The sequence below is a fragment of the Lissotriton vulgaris genome, chromosome 11 (genome assembly GCF_964263255.1).
Source record: "Lissotriton vulgaris chromosome 11, aLisVul1.2, whole genome shotgun sequence".
Taxonomy (NCBI): domain Eukaryota; kingdom Metazoa; phylum Chordata; class Amphibia; order Caudata; family Salamandridae; genus Lissotriton; species Lissotriton vulgaris.
In genome coordinates, this window is record NC_141699.1 from 108101347 (window position 1) to 108117413 (window position 16067).

At 47.7% G+C, this 16067-nt stretch overlaps 1 protein-coding gene across 1 annotated transcript in view; it reads right to left on the reverse strand.

Annotated features, from left to right (window-relative positions):
• Positions 1–433: 433 nt before the first annotated feature.
• YWHAH (tyrosine 3-monooxygenase/tryptophan 5-monooxygenase activation protein eta) overlaps positions 434–16067 on the reverse strand; it is a 35461-nt gene continuing 19827 nt past the window's right edge. Inside the window, exon 2 of the mRNA XM_086942806.1 lies at positions 434–1898. Coding sequence (XP_086798932.1) covers positions 1242–1898 — 657 coding nt within the window. The 3' untranslated portion in view covers positions 434–1241. The remainder of the gene's footprint in view (positions 1899–16067) is intronic.

The following is a 16067-nucleotide window of genomic DNA, read 5'->3' on the forward strand; positions in this document are numbered from 1 at the left end:
GAACGACCATTTATGGAGCTTCTGTTGAGTATATAGATGCCTCCGATTTACTTATAATAGAGTACAGATATTTAAGAATGTTGCTCTCACTGAGAGCTAAAGCCCCCGATAGCTCTATTTGTAATTAGGTACTCAACCAATTGCAGATACAATTGCTCTTGGTCCAGTTTTTAACGGAATTTGACAACATAAAGAACGAGCATGCTGACATATCTGCACTCATTGAGGGAGGTAATCACACATAACAATTACACAGTATTGGTAAAAACCTGTGCGAAAAGTTTTAAGTTGCTTGAACTTGAAACCAAAAAGATACGATACTCTGTTCCTGTGCAGACGTTGAAGCAAAAAGCACACCACAAGAATAACTAAGTACACGAACAGCAAGGATATAGCCAATGAAAGAAAAAAACCAGTCAGACTGGTGCAGAGATAATATCCCCAAAGCAGCATTTATTGTATCCACTGAATTCTTCCGATCTGGCATATTACCATTATCCATCTTACCAATGGTTAATGCACACATTTATGGCATGTTCAGAAAGGTACACAGACAACTAAGAAACAAGCTGATAGCAGTTAAATAAAATTTAAAAAAATCTTGATTCTCTAAACCAATTTTGATCTGATAGGACAGCAAAATTACATCATCAGAATAGTAAGGAGGTGTATCCCATTCAAAACATGTGCACATCATAAGTTAAAAAATGCAAAACCAACCTATGCAATCCTCAAGCATAACAGTCAATTGAAGCAGATAAAGCAGGACGGAGGAGTAATTTAACACTAGCTTCCTCCAGCACCGTGTACATGGTCTGTTTCAATGATGCTTTTTTGAAAGGGAGGGGAGGATCAATACCTGCATGCACAAATTACTTATGAAACAAAACACTATCGGTTTTTAAAACATGAAATTCAAAAAGGTTTCCTGGAAAGGTTACTTTCCATCATTCGGGCACATATTTTAAAATCAATAGGCAAACATAAAATGCCTCATATGTGAATATCTTTCTTTTTTTAACAATCTTCACGTGTGACTAAAGCAAGGTGGCCTGATGCACCAACACAAACGATGCCCACAAGTGCACCATGATCTGCCTTCTTAGGCAGCAGATCTGAGCATACGTGCCTAGAAGAATAAATTTAGCACTATAATATTGTGTTTTGGCAAGGAGGTATTGGTGGTGATGGGAAGGGAGATAATGAGCAGGACAATGGAAAGCAGCGCAAGGCAAATATCCTCAGTTGTTGCCCTCTCCTGCTTCTTCATCCTGCTGGTCGCTTGTCCAGAGCGTGAGGTTGTCCCGCAGCAGCTGCATGATGAGGGTAGAGTCCTTGTAAGAATCCTCGTTTAACGTGTCCAGCTCTGCTATAGCATCATCAAAGGCTTGTTTGGCAAGAAGGCAAGCCTGCTCAGGAGTGCTCTGGATTTCATAGTAGAACACAGAAAAGTTGAGTGCCAACCCAAGTCGAATTGGATGAGTTGGTTGCATATGCTCCTTGCTAATCTCAAATGCTTCTTTGTACGATGCTTCAGAAGATTCCACTACACTGTTCTTCTTTTCACCTGATGCAACTTCAGCTAAGTAGCGGTAGTAATCACCTTTCATTTTTAAGTAGAAGACCTTACTCTCGTACTGGAAGTCGTTGCAATTCTTGATTAAGAACTTATCTAGAAGGGACAGAACATCATTACACACAGTCTCCAGTTCCTTTTCTATTTTCTCACGATATGCTTTAACCTTCTCCAGCTTCTTTTCATTTCCATCAGCCATAGTTTTTTGTTCGATACTACTGATCACACGCCATGAAGATCGTCTGGCCCCCACAACATTCTTGTAAGCCACAGACAGTAGGTTTCTGTCTTCGTTTGAGAGGGGCTCGTTCAGCTCAGTCACCTGGGAAAAAATGAACAAGTCAGCTAGGTTCTTCAGAACTATGGCGAAGCAGCTATTCCTTTTAAATAACCCAACAGATTCGTAACAAACATACATATTGGGTACTAAACCTTGAGAAGCATGTGCTCGTTACTATGGCTACATTAAGAAAATCATTTTACCCAGTTTTCACTTCAAGGAGCGTCACACAGACTTAAAGCTGCACAGTGTTCATGATTATCTTACATACTGGTCAAGTAAAAGCTTGAGCAAGCAACCAGAGGGAGCATTTGGTTCAAAGTTGCTTTTTAGCATTGTACGAGATCTAGGAGGAGTATCGTATAAATTTGTCAGAAAGCATCTAACCTTTACATATGCAAACTAACCAATGCAAAGTTACAATTATGAAATCACATTTCCATATTATTCAATGTTCTTTCACATGTATACTGAAAGTCGGACGCAACTTCCCAAAATTACCCATAATTTGCAGTTTCAGTTTCAACTTCTAGAAAGCAACCCACATGACAAAAAACTCCACAGAGCTTGCTGTACTGGTCTGATCGGAAACAAATGGTACACTGCAGACCGTAAAATACTGTCTTGCACGGTACAGAAAACGAAGTCAAAAATATTACCACACTCCGAATATACAGAAACCCAGGCATCTAGGGTCGCCATTACAGATTATGTTGGTTAAGCCAACTTTGCATCTCTTCAGTTAATCATGTGCCCCTAACCCCTCCCTCACAGCGACCATATCTCCCTAGACTTTTGATTTCAGGACACACCACTAAAGTATTCTATTTGATTTAACTACCCACAAACTCTTTTCCAACACATGCTCTCAGAAGCACCACAGGTCATTCTTCAGAGTAGTTTGAGAAAACTGATCAAAACAACGAGCTCTACTGCAGGTCTCTGAAATATGACCTATCAATAAAAGTACAACTGGTTTACAAATAAGTTATTTAAGTGCAGGAGATAGGTACAAAAATGAAATTAGTTACCAGGAGACCTGGTTGACTGGTGAAAACCTGAAGCTAAACTGATATATACAATTTAGAAAGGATGCAAAGAAAATCGGGTTAAGATTTATCAGGATTGCCTTCTAATGCTTATTTCGATTTAGTGTGCCAAAGATGCCAGGACTATTGAGACTTGTGAGTGGGAGCTCGGGTCTCTGGTAAATTTCTGTAAAGGTACCTTCGTCATCAATACTATGATTGTGGCGAATGTGCATGTGACCCTCGGTTTGGATAGTTATAACACTAGGCAAATGCAGTTGCTTAGCAGATATTTGTCCAATTTAGGTCAATTTCAAACCTCTTGTATAGTAATTTTGGGTGATTTTAATTTGCAATTTCCCCTAGCTTCAACTGATAATCGACTGGAAAACCTTGAAGCATAGAAGATCCCACAGGCAATATTTCCAATTTGCACCTTACAGATAAAAAGTAGTCATTGTTAGCAAGTATTTAGCTGAAGCTAGTGTTGCATTTTTTTTAAACTGTCTTTTTATTGGCGATACTCCAGCAGTAGAAACTTTTATACATTGGTAACTAGAAAAACCCAATAGATTACACATTTATTCAAGCATGGTTCTTTGAACTGTGCAGCAATTTTTTAGTGATTGACAATAGCAGGAGTGATCACTGGGCGTTGTGGTACTGTGTATTGACCTCCAAAGAAACTGATTCCTATAAAAACTACTTTTTACAAACAACGTAAATTAACGATAAGTACATCAGAGTGTTGACACATTATTAAGCCACCAATTGGTAGTGTGGAAGATTGAGGCTGTTCGGAAGTGGTAAAATCAGATCATATCAGAGGTGTTAAATTGTTTGACAACGATAGTTAAGTGTCATTAAACTGTTACCCCATGGGAGCCTGCATATGTAACAAGCACTAGCAATGCAATCAGTCTTGCATTTTTGAAAGTTGGAGCTATTGATGTTGTACATTAGATTGTTTTTTACTTGAGGAGGGTAAAGGAATTACCACTGGGAAGAGACACACAGCTGCAGCACTGCCTAGAGGAGTTAGAATGAGGAATTACACCCGGGACCAGAGTAGCAGCAAGAAGAACTGTCTAGAAGATTTAGAATGAGAAGTTCCAGACGGGACTAGAGGAGCAGGTAGCAGCACTGTCTAGAGGACTCAGAACGAGGAATTATAACGAGGAAAGCTGCAGCACTGCCTCGAAGACTTCGTATGAGGGAATTTAAACTCCAGACCAGAGAAGCAGGTAGCTGCACTGTCTAGAGGACTAAGGACTGGGAACTACTAAGGTGTTCGCTGAAATCGATAGATTATTCAGATTGCCAACTGTGGATTTTATAAGGATTAGTATTTCAGGACTGATGCTAATCTTCCCCCGATTCACAGAGGACACCCCCCACGCCGCACGGCTCTCCAACCACCCTCGCTGCCGCTCGCCTCGCTGCTGCCCTCATGATTCCTGTTGCTCTTGTTGTTGCCCTCTCTCGTGTCTCCTGCCGTGCTCGCCTTCTATTTGTCTAATTTGTTTTATTAGCTTGTGCCCGTTCGTTCTGCTGTTGCCCTCTTTTGTATTTCCTGCCGTACTCCTGCTGTCTATTGTTTACCTAGCTTGTGCCCGTTAGCTCTGTAACCCGGCCGTGCCCCCCCGCTTCCCGCCACTGCTCCCTCGCAGCCCCTTCTCCCCGGCATACCCCATTGGCTGCCCGCCTCCCAGCTGCTCCTCCCTCCCACTTCGCCTCATATGGAACCTGCGCGTACGCGCAGCGGATGCGCCAAAGGCAAGCCCGTCCGCACCTGGCCCGCGTTCCAGTGCCAGGAACCCTGGATCTCAACGATGCCAACGCACCCGACGAACCTACGACACCGCCACCCTCCGCGCACTCCACACCGGCCGGAACCCAGCCTGCTACCTGGCCACCCCGAAACGCACCCACAGACCCTTCACCTGCCAGGAGTGCAAATTCACCTGCATCAACACAGGACCAGCACCCGCTCCATCCACAGGCACGCAGTCGAATTCTGGAACCTCCTGGACACAACAGCACCGGTCGCCGCCTTCCTCACGGAAACCTGGATGAACGCCTCCTCAGCCCCCGACATCGCCATAGCCATACCGGAGGGCTACAAAATCACCCGGAGGGACCACATCTACCAAGCCGGAGGAGGCCTCGCCATCGTCCACAGAAACACCATCCGCATCACAACCAACTCAGACGACACCCTCACCGCCGCCGAACACCTACACTTCCAGATTCACACAGACCCCAGGACCATCCTCAGAGGCACCCTAATCTACAGACCCCCGGGACCACGCACCCAATTCGGCGAAACCATAGCAGACTTCCAAAGCCCGCACACCCTCGCCTCCCCAGACTAAATCCTCCTAGGATACCTCAACTTCCACCTGGAGAACAATAAGGACCGCAACACCACCACCCTGCTGGACAACCTCGTACTCAAGCAACTGGTGAACACCTCCAACCACCACGCCAACCACACGCTTGACCCAGTCTTCTCCAGCAAGTACATCTCCTTCAGCCACTCCTCCAGACTCCACTGGACAGACCACAGCTGCGTCCACTTCACCTTCAAGAAAACCACTACCCACCTCCACCCGCAACAGGCCTCCCCCGCAGAAGCTAGAACAAGATCACCGCCGACCAGCTCACCACCTCCCTCAACCAGAACCCTCCCACCATCACGACGGACCCCAACGAAGCAGCCCGCAACCTCGCACAATGGATCACCGACTGCGCCGACAAACTCGCACCACTGAGGAAACCACCCAGCGGGCCCCAAATCAAGAAAGCCTCGTGGTTCACAGACTACCTCAAACTCCAAGAAAATCTGCCGCTCCCTGGAGAAAACCTGGCACCAGAACCAGACAACAGAGAACATGACAGCCCTCAAAACCGCCACCCGCAAGCACCACCTGATCCGTACCGCCAAGAGAACCACCTACAATCAGCGCATGGACAACAACACCCACAACAGCAAGGAACTCTTCAGAATCGTTAAAGAGCTCTCCAACCCCAGCGCCTGCAACACCGACATCACACCCTCGCAAGACCTCTGCGACTCCCTCGCATCGTTCTTCCACCGCAAGATCGCCAACATGCACGACAGCTTTGGCGAACAGACCAACGACCCAACCACCGAACCAGCGCACCCAACCACCACCCTCTGCACCGGTCAGCACAAAGACACCGCCCGCACTATGAGCACCATCCACTCCGGATCCCCCACCGACCCATGCCCAGACCACATCTTCAACAAAACAGACGCCATCATCGCACCCAAACTCCACGTCGTCATCAACAGCTCCTTCGCATCAGCCACCTTCCCAGAGAGCTGGAAGGATGCCGAACTCAGCACCCTCCTGAAAAAACCCAACGCGGACCCCACGTACCTCAAGAACTTCCGACCCATCTCGCTCCTCCAGTTTCCTGCCAAAGTCATCGAGAAGACGGTCAACAACTCTCCGCCTTCCTCGAGACGAACGGATCTCTCGAACCGTCAGTCCGGTTTGAGCTAACCACAGCACTGAGACCGCCCTCATCGCCGCCACCGACAACATCAGGTCTATGCTCGACAACGGGGAAACCACCGCACTCATCCTCCTGGACCTGTCAGCAGCCTTCGACACGGTATGCCACAGCACCCTGATACAACGCCTCCGGAATCCAAGGCGCGGCCCTGGAATGGATCATCTTGTTCCTCGCTGGAAGAACCCAGAGAGTCCGCCTCCCCCCGTTCCGGTCAGCAGCTACCGATGTCATCTGCGGCGTCCCACAAGGATACTCGCTCAGCCCCACCCTTTTCAACGTCTACATGAGCCCCCTCGCAGCCATCGCACGCAAACACAACCTCAACATCATCTCCTACGCCGACGAAACACAGCTCACACTCTCCCTCACCAATGACCCCGCCACCGCCGGAGCCAGCCTCCAGGAAGGAATGAAGGAAGTCGCGGAATGGATGAAGCTCAGCCGTCTGAAGCTGAACTCAGGCAAGGAGGGAGTCTTCATCCTCGGACCTTCACCCTTGGCCTTGGACGACTCCTGGTGGCCACCTGCCCTGGGCACCGCACCCAAGCCAATGGTCCATGCACGCAACCTGGGCTTCATCCTGGACTCCTCCCTCACGATGACCAAGCAAGTCAACGCGTCTCATCGTCCTGCTTCAACACCCTGCGCATGCTCCGAAAAATCTTCCGATGGATCCCCACCGCAACCAGGAAGACGGTCACCCAGGCCCTCGTCACCAGCCGACTGGACTACAGAAACACCCTCTATGCCGGAACCACAGACAAGCTCCCGAAGAGACTACAGTGCATCCAGAACGCCTCGGCAAGACTCATCTCGGACATCCCCCGCCACATCCACATCTCTGCCCATCTGAAGAATCTGCACTGGCTCCCCATCAGCAAGAGAATAACATTCAGACTCCTCACCCACGCACACAAGGCTCTCCACGACGCGGGCCCCATGTACCTCAACAACTGCCTCGCATTCTACACGCCAACCCGCCAGCTCTGCTCCACCAGCCTCTGCCTCGCCACCGTCCCTCGTATTCGCAAAGTCAACGCCGGAGGAAGATCATTCTCCTACCTGGCAGCCAAGACATGGAACTCCCTCCCCACCCACCTCCGGCTGACAGGACCATCTCGGCTTCAGGAAGTAACTCAAGACTTGGCTGTTCGAGCAGTAGCGACCCCCCTCAGCGCCTTGAGACCCTTACGGGTGAGTAGCGCGCTCTACAAATCCCTTGATTTATTGATAGAGTTCCACGCACCATTACATTGCTATTTACAAGCAAAATCACTGGTTTTGTGTTTGTATCAGACAAATTGGCAAAATCTTCATATATAAAACAAATTGTTGGGACGCATTCCAGGGAAGGATGGAAATTAAAAAAGACAGTTCAGTGACAACTTCTTCTTAAAAAGTCTTGAGGCAATTAACACTGTTTCCGCTGGCAGCTAAACAAAGAACATGTTTAGGTGACGTTGCGACAATGTAACCTGAAACTGTTCTGGAAATGAGCAAGTGGCCCGCATAAAAAAAATTTAGGCCGCCCTCTTGTCTACCGATACCTTTGTCATCAAAGCACTTTGAAAGGTTTACACTTCTCTAAAGACGCTGAGGTAAAAGTAAATACTTACCTTTTGTGTTTGCGCGTATTTCATTTCTACAGCACAAAAAAAATGTGCTTACAAATCCATCACTATTTTCTAAAAAAGTAATCATTAACTAAAATAAAAAATGTATAATACAACATAAACCAACTACATCACAAACAGCAGCATTAATCAATAAATAAAACACCCGAGCCTCTTGAACAACTATGGTTTAGACTTGTGCTACTTCCTATGCCCAATATCGGGGGGCCCAAGCCCAGAGCACATGCACTTTAAAACTGCTCCTATCTGTATGACACCACTGCTGGTCCCATGGGCACTTGTGTGGCATTTGGTGATGCATTCCTATAGCACAAGTTGCTTACCTTCGGTAACAATATATCTGTAAGAAACATTAGTTAGTTACAGATTCCTTACCTTTGACTTACCCCCAGGCGTCAGACTGGATCTGGAAAGTTTGTCAGCAGTACTTGTACATGTCGGAAGGTGGCGTCGGTCAGCTACGCGTCCGTTGTTGGCGGCCCGTCCCCAGGATGACATCGCGGCAGCTACTTAAACACTGCCCTGACGCACGAACATCAGTTCTGTACACTACTTTCCGTGCCAGAAATGCATAGCCATGCAAGACACTGACCACTGGTGCACTAAACTAGGGCCCTGAAAGGATAACCTTAACCCTAGAAATCCGTTCGCAGAATGTGGAAGATGGGCAGGGCGGTAAGAAATCTATAACTAACTGATGTTTTTTACAGATATATTGTTACCAAAGATAAGTAACTTGTTCATTTGAAAGAAACACGTTATAGATACCTTAGAATAGATACCCCAGCAATACCAACCTCGGTGGTGGGTCTGCGAACCAATCACACACCAGAAAGTCCTGGAGAACAGAACAGCCAAAGAAGCCGTCTGTCCAGACCCGACCATCAAGACAGTAGTGTTTTGTAAACTTGTGCAGCGAGGCCCACAAAGCTGCATTACAGATGTCATTTAGAAGAACGCTTCGTCCCAGAGCAGTGGTTGCTGCAGTCGCCCTGGTAGAGTGGGCGCACAGTAGCACCGGAGGCTCCTTCGCCAGAGAATAGCATGTTTTGATACACAAAACGAGCCATTGGGAGATGGTTTGTTTGTGTACGGCCAGATCTTTCTTTGCACCAACGTACCCAACAAAGAGATTGTCATCCACCGGAACTGTTTGGTGCGATACAGATAAAAGGAAAGCACAACTTTCGGGTCCAGACAGTGGAGCTTCTCCTCCTCTTTCGAAGGATGCGGAAGCGGAAAGAAGGTGGGCAAAGTGATGGTCTGCCAGATATGAAAGGCAGTGACAACCTTGGGCAAGAAGAATGGACGGGTTCTAAGGACCACTTTGTCCGGATGGACAAACATGAAAGTAGGCTTAGCTGAAAGAGTCTGGAGCTCTCCTGGCAGAGGTGATGGCAACCAGGAAAGCAGTCTTCAGCGTGAGAAGCCTTAAAGGATTGATGTGGAGCGGCTCAAAAGGAGCGCACATTAATAAGGTCAAAACTAGATTCAAGTCCCACTGAGGCATAACTAAAGGAATAGGAGGAAAAAGGTGAGTTATGCCTTCTGGAAAAAGATTTACAACTAGGAACTTGAAAACAGAGAGGCTGATCTGGAAGCCAATGGAAGGCAGAGATGGCCAATAGATAGCCCTTGACAGTGCCCGGGGCAGAGCCCTGCTGGGCCACAGAAAGGAGGAACATGAGAACCCCAGAAAGAGGGGCAGAGAGGGGATCCAAAGCCTTTGCTGTGCACCATGCCATAAATCTGTTCCACCAACAGGCGTATACCTTCTAAGTGATGAGACGCCTGTCTGCCTAGATTACTTCACAGACTTCAGGAGGCAGGTCAAAGTACGTCATCTGCCGCAGCTCAATCTCCACGCAAGGAGGTAGAGGCTGGACGGGTTTGGGTGGAGGACCGTCCCCTGCTTCTGCGACAGAAGATCCTCCCAAAGAGGCAGTCTGATCGGAGGATCGATGGCCATGTTGAGCAGCTTGGGATACCACACACTTTGTGCCCAATCCGGAGCCACAAGAATGACTTGGGCCCGGTTGCACCTGATCTTCAGCACTCTAGACAGAAGTTGTATAGGCGGAAAGGCGAACAACAGACCACTCGCGATGAAAAGCGTCGCCTAGCGAGTGCCGCCTTGAAAATTCCAACACTAAGAACTGCTGACATTGCACTTTCTCTTTAGTGGCGAATAGATCTAACTAAGGCTCTCCCGCTGCTGAAAGAGACCTTGCACCACCTCCGAGTGAAGACGCCATTCGTGATCCATCATGCACCTGAGTTCGGCCGCCCTGGCGCTAAGGAAATCTTCCAGGTGTTGAACCACCAGGGATATGGCCTGATGTTTTAACAAACTCCTTCATCCCTCCCAATCTGGCTTTAGGGCAAGGTATTCGACGGAAACTGCCCTTCTTTTTTCCACAGAACTGCTTCGCCAGAAAGTGGACGAAGGACAGACGGCTGCCTTGATATTGCTGTACTTAAGTGCGGCATTTGATACCGTGTCACACCCTAAATTGCTAGCCCGGCTGAGTGAAATCGGAGTTGCCGGCCCGGCTCTGGAATGGATGACCTCCTTCCTGGCGGACAGACAATTCCAAATACACTGTCCCCCCCTTCAAATCCACACCCCGAATTCTAAATCATGGGGTCCCGCAGGGTTCCATTTTAAGTCCTGTATTGTTTAATCTTTACATGGAACCCCTGGCCAGGATGGTGAATCGTATGGGGTGGATATCGTATCATACGCGGATGATACGCAACTGGTGGTTACTTTGTCTCATAACCCAGTTGAGACGGCTAGTAATTTTACAGAGTGCCTGGCGACACTGGCGAACTGGATGAAGTGCAATTGTCTTCGCCTTAACGGCAACAAGACTGAATTACTTGTGATCGGCTCCTCACCCTCAATTTGGTCATCTGCTTGGTGGCCAATCGACCTGGGTCTTACACCCATCCCCTCTGACACCGTGAAGAACTTAGGTGTTCTCTTGGACTCCAAGCTCACATATTCCCAACACATCGGCAAGATTGCGGGGAGATGCTACGGCATTCTGAAGGTCCTGCGGAAGATCCTGGATCTTCTACCTATGAAAGATAGGAAAACTCTGGTCCACGCACTGGTCACGTCCCATCTTGATTATGGGAACGTCCTGCTCTGTGGCCTCAGTAAAAAAAGGGACTGACCCAGTTACAGTGTGTCCAAAATGCGGCGGCCAGGCTTGTGTTGAAGTTGCAGAGGAGGTCGTCTGGCAAATGTGCACTTTAGCGCCTGCACTGGCTCCCCATGAGGGAACGCATTAGATTCAAGACCATGTGCTTTAGTCACCGTATTGCACATGGCAAGGGTCCGACCTATCTTCACAAGTTGTTAACTATTCATCGTCCTAGACGACTCCTAAGATCCACGGGCAGTATACAATTTGAGATACCTTGTATTCACAAAGCACGGATGGGAGGGCGCTCTTTTAGATTCCTGGCCAGCCAACAATGGAATGATCTTCCTGTTGAATTGCGGATGGAGCCTTCGGAAACCAGGTTCCGGCAGAAACTGAAGACCCATCTATTTCCGAAAGATTAGTTCTTCTTGGATGGTCTCCTTCTCCTGCTTCTCATCTCCATGGTCTGTTTTTGATTTTTTAGTGTTGGAACGCATCCTAGCGCGGAGACGCACTGTCCCAGTGTATTCAGGCGCTTAATAAATGTTTTTATTATTATTATTATTATTATTATTTTAGCCATGTCCAGAGGCAGAGAGCATCCTGACATATGGTCCAAGACCGCACCCCGCCCTGTTTATTGCAGTACCATATGGCGGTGGTGTTGTCCGTGAACATCTGCACTACTCTTCCCCGGACAGAAGTAAGGAATGCCTTAAAGTGCAAGACAAATCGGCCGAAGCTTCAGAAGGTTAATTTGGAGCCCAGACTCCGCCGGAGACCAGAGGCATATGATCAACCAAAACACTTTGTGGGCCAGTTGGTCTCCGCGATCTAGTCCTGTCCAGCCATCTCTACTTACTGATACTCCACCCACACATTATTACCGGAGGTCACGGAATTTACAGACGTCAACACATGAGAGGCCTGCGCTCTAGGCATAATAAAGAGTAGGACGCTACACACCGCAACGGCATGCTTTGCTGACATGGCCCTCCTCCTCGGTAAGAGGGTAAAATATTTGTGTGTGTAATAAGCTGTAAATTATGCAACAGGTTGTGACACTACACCCAGATTACAAAGCCTGTGTGATACAACATCTACCATACTAACAAGTTGACAAACAAATGCATTTTTATTCTAAAAGCACCCCATGCCGTAGTTTCACTTTAATTGCGGCCACACCCCTTTCCCTAGACGAGACCAGTCTAAAAGACAGGGGTGCGGCGGCCATTACCGTCAAAGCGCAATATGGGGCGCATGTAAACAAAACATGCAGATTTCTTCAAGACAGCTACTAAAAACGGCGGAGCTGTAAAGAGTTTGGCAAGCTGCGCATACCCAAGCGGCCACGCTGCAACTCTGGGCAATAGCTTGCTTCGTCTCCACAACGGCCCCCGATACACAAGGGATGCCTGGTTTCACCATGGGATGCCCAGGAGTGGACAACTCACAAGGAAAAGCCAGGAGGGGTTCCCTTGTGGTAGGAGTACAAGCGCCGGGATGCTTACGGGTTACTGTTCGCGCTATACAAAGACAACACATTTACACTGTAAATAAAGTAAAAGTAAATAAATAGAAGAACATTTAAGTAACGCAGTGAGCCGCAATTAAAACAAGAAATGCAAATAAAAAATCTGTTAGGAAGCAGACGCCATTACTGAAGCTGGCATCCAGTGAGTGCTGTGAACATTATTTAAGTAAATAGTTCCTGGAACTGCTAGTGAAAGCTCCCGAGTTATGACACATAAAAGGGCCAGTCCTCCCAGGAGGTAACAGCAGAAGATAGGGAGGTACTAAGGAGGGACTTATGAACCCAGGAGTCCAGGAGGCAGAGCCAGCACAAGACGCGGAACACGCTTCTACAGCGGCCTGAAACCTCCTGCTGAAACGCGGTAAAGTTCTACCTAAGGTAAAAATTGAAAACCTTCAAGGGTAAGACTATCAAATAATAGAGACCCTTTCATGTCATAAATTGTGACATTAGTTTTTATTCACCGTGTGTTTTTTTATTCACCGTGTGTTTTCCTGTTTATATGTCCTGACGAAAGCTCTTAGACCCTCGGGCCGATAGAGCAGAAACATGTTGACGTTATTATTTTCTGTACAAATGACTTATGCTAAGGATTCCTAATTATCCCCAGAGCATACCAATTAATTTTTAATGAGTGGTCAAGTGAACTGAATAAAATTTACAATCACCTGCACACTTTTTTACCTATCATTCAGCTTCAGTGGGGTAACCCCTGTTTCTCTGGATACTGCCACAAAAAAACCAGAGTTTGCCTCGGGTGAGGCTGGCAAGACACTGACTGAATAAGACCAATGACTGTTGCCATAACGCTTGCGTGGGGCGGAGAATAAGATATACCGCTTCTCGAGATACGCAGCGTTTATGAGGGCTTTTCAAATCATCTCTTGGAATAAGTGGTTACAAGTGTCCTATCTCCTTTTTTGATAAACCGGGACTTATAAACCCATCAACAAAATCAGAAGGCAACATTTACAAAGTACAATGACATAAGCCAATGAAAAATAAGGTTCAGAGTGGTTTGAGCTTCAAGTCCATACCCGAATACAGCATGCCTCGCAGCACATACGCTGCCCAGGCTTGATCTAAAAGTGATCTATATATAGAGAAAGAGACACTTATTTAAAAAATATATATATCAGTTTTCTTTATACATGTGTGGTTCCCCTGTGGGCTGCGATTGGCCCCCTGGGAAAACCACACATGTAAAAAAAAGTTATATATTGATAGACCTATATATATACACACACACACCCCGAAAAAAACAAAGGTTACAGGGACGTTATAGTTAGGCTCATGTTTAATTCGTACAAAAATCAGAGAAATGTCACTGACTAAGTCATGAGTGATGTATAACTAACTACTGAATTTGTTTGGATTCGTAATAGTGAAACATGAGCCTAACTATAACGTTCCTGTAACCTTTGTTTTTTTCCCAGTGAATTTCTATGTTTTTAAACCAGTAATCTCGTTTCCAGAGTGATTGAGAAAGGGGCCTGGGCCTCCGACCAGCTCTCAGGAAGCCAGTGGTGTAGGACTTACAGGAGGGCTTATGGCCTCGAAAGACCCTCACCTCAGCATTCAAGGGGATTTCATTCCCCCAACCACCACTCGACAGGAGTGGTGAAAGGGGCGGAGCCTCTGGAGACAAATGTTTTTTAAAATGTTTTATTAAATAGTTTTTAGGGAAGGTGACTGCGTAGCCCCCTTTCCACTGCCAGTCTTTTTTTTGTTGTAATGTGGAGAGGGGGGGCCACCTTTTCCTTTTTAGGTCGAGGACCTAAAGGCTAAAAGGAGGCCAGCCATTGGAGGAGAGATGAGTCACTCCGATTTAGCCCCGTCTTTTTCGAATCTGGGGGCGTTAGTTTTGCTGTTCTTTAGACAGTGACGTTGTCTGTCACTCAAAACAGCGAAACCACGCCCCGAATCCGAAAAATTCGGGCGCCATTTTTTCTCGTCTGCGGTGAGGTGAGGATCGATCGTCTTATGCCGCAGGACCCTGCCGCCGCCTCTTCTACCCAGTCCCCCAACCTCCTGTCCCCTGTGCGCCCATAGATCACTGCTGCCGCCGGCTCCGTTTGAAGGTAAAGCACATGATTTTGATCTCACTGGTCTGTCTCTTATATTCTGCCCCGGTCTGTTACTACACTGCATGCACGGCAGCATGAACATCCCCCGGCAGAGCCCTGTCGGATCAGCACGACCCGCAGGGAGCTACTTCCAGGACTGCCACCAGTGTGACCTTCCTCCAGCAGAGCTCGGTACATAGTGTGCTTCTGTGCCTCAATGTGTACACCTTACTCAACCCCTCGCAGAGAGCCGGGACGAGATTCACAAAGCACGGACTCCATGACTGACCCCCTCCCACTCCAAACCTCAGCCCCCAACCTTAACCCCCCCCCCCCCAAAAGACACAGAAAAGCATTTCACTTACCCGTCTCCCACGACCACACACTTGATGGAGAGGGTCTGCATTGTTGCCGAAAATTGAGTGGAGGCCTGCCCCCCACGGAGGCACCGGCACTGGAGGAGAGGTTCGCCTGCCCAGGTGCGGGTGGCAGTGAGAGGGGCACCCTGAGACTGCTTGAGTGTGGGGATAGATCAGCAGTTGGGGGGCTGCTCAGGTGCGGGCCTGAAAGAGAACAGTAAGCTCGAACAGATACAGTATCTGATGGGAGGGGTCCCGCTCATGTGTAAGGCTGGGAGAGAGGCCTCAAGGCGGATGGGACGTGCAGAAGGGACGCGGAAAGAGGTGCGTGGCTGTCACATGCACAGGTGAGGGATCGAGGCGGGCACGAGGTGAAGGGCCGAGGGTGTCCACCTGCCTCCTGGCCTCTACTCCTAGGAACAGCCATCGGCATGCACTGAATACGAGGTTTTTATTTGAAATAAGGTTGACCATTTTTTAACATAATAAATATATTGATTCTGAAAGGAAACGAAGAGGCACGCCTTAATTTTCCATTGAGTTTTACGGGAAAATAACACGCTAGTTATAATTTCACATGAAAAACAAGGATGGGCAGATTAACATCTATACAGGCAGCAATAGCGGTGTAAGAGTGCTGGTATCACTAGATGCTAGAGAGCTTAAACGAGTAACTCGGGCCCTCAGGTGTAAAATATACTAATGTTTCTTTGCTGCTCTATTTACACACCACCTCCTCCTTCGGACCGTGTGGCCAGGTTTCCATAGAGATGGTTCACGGGCTCCTCCTTTACTGATGTGGGAAGCCATCTGTGTGTTACGTCACTTCCGGTGTGGGTGGCACAAGTACAGAAATTGTTGTATAGAACTCAGGAAGTCTCGAAGGCAG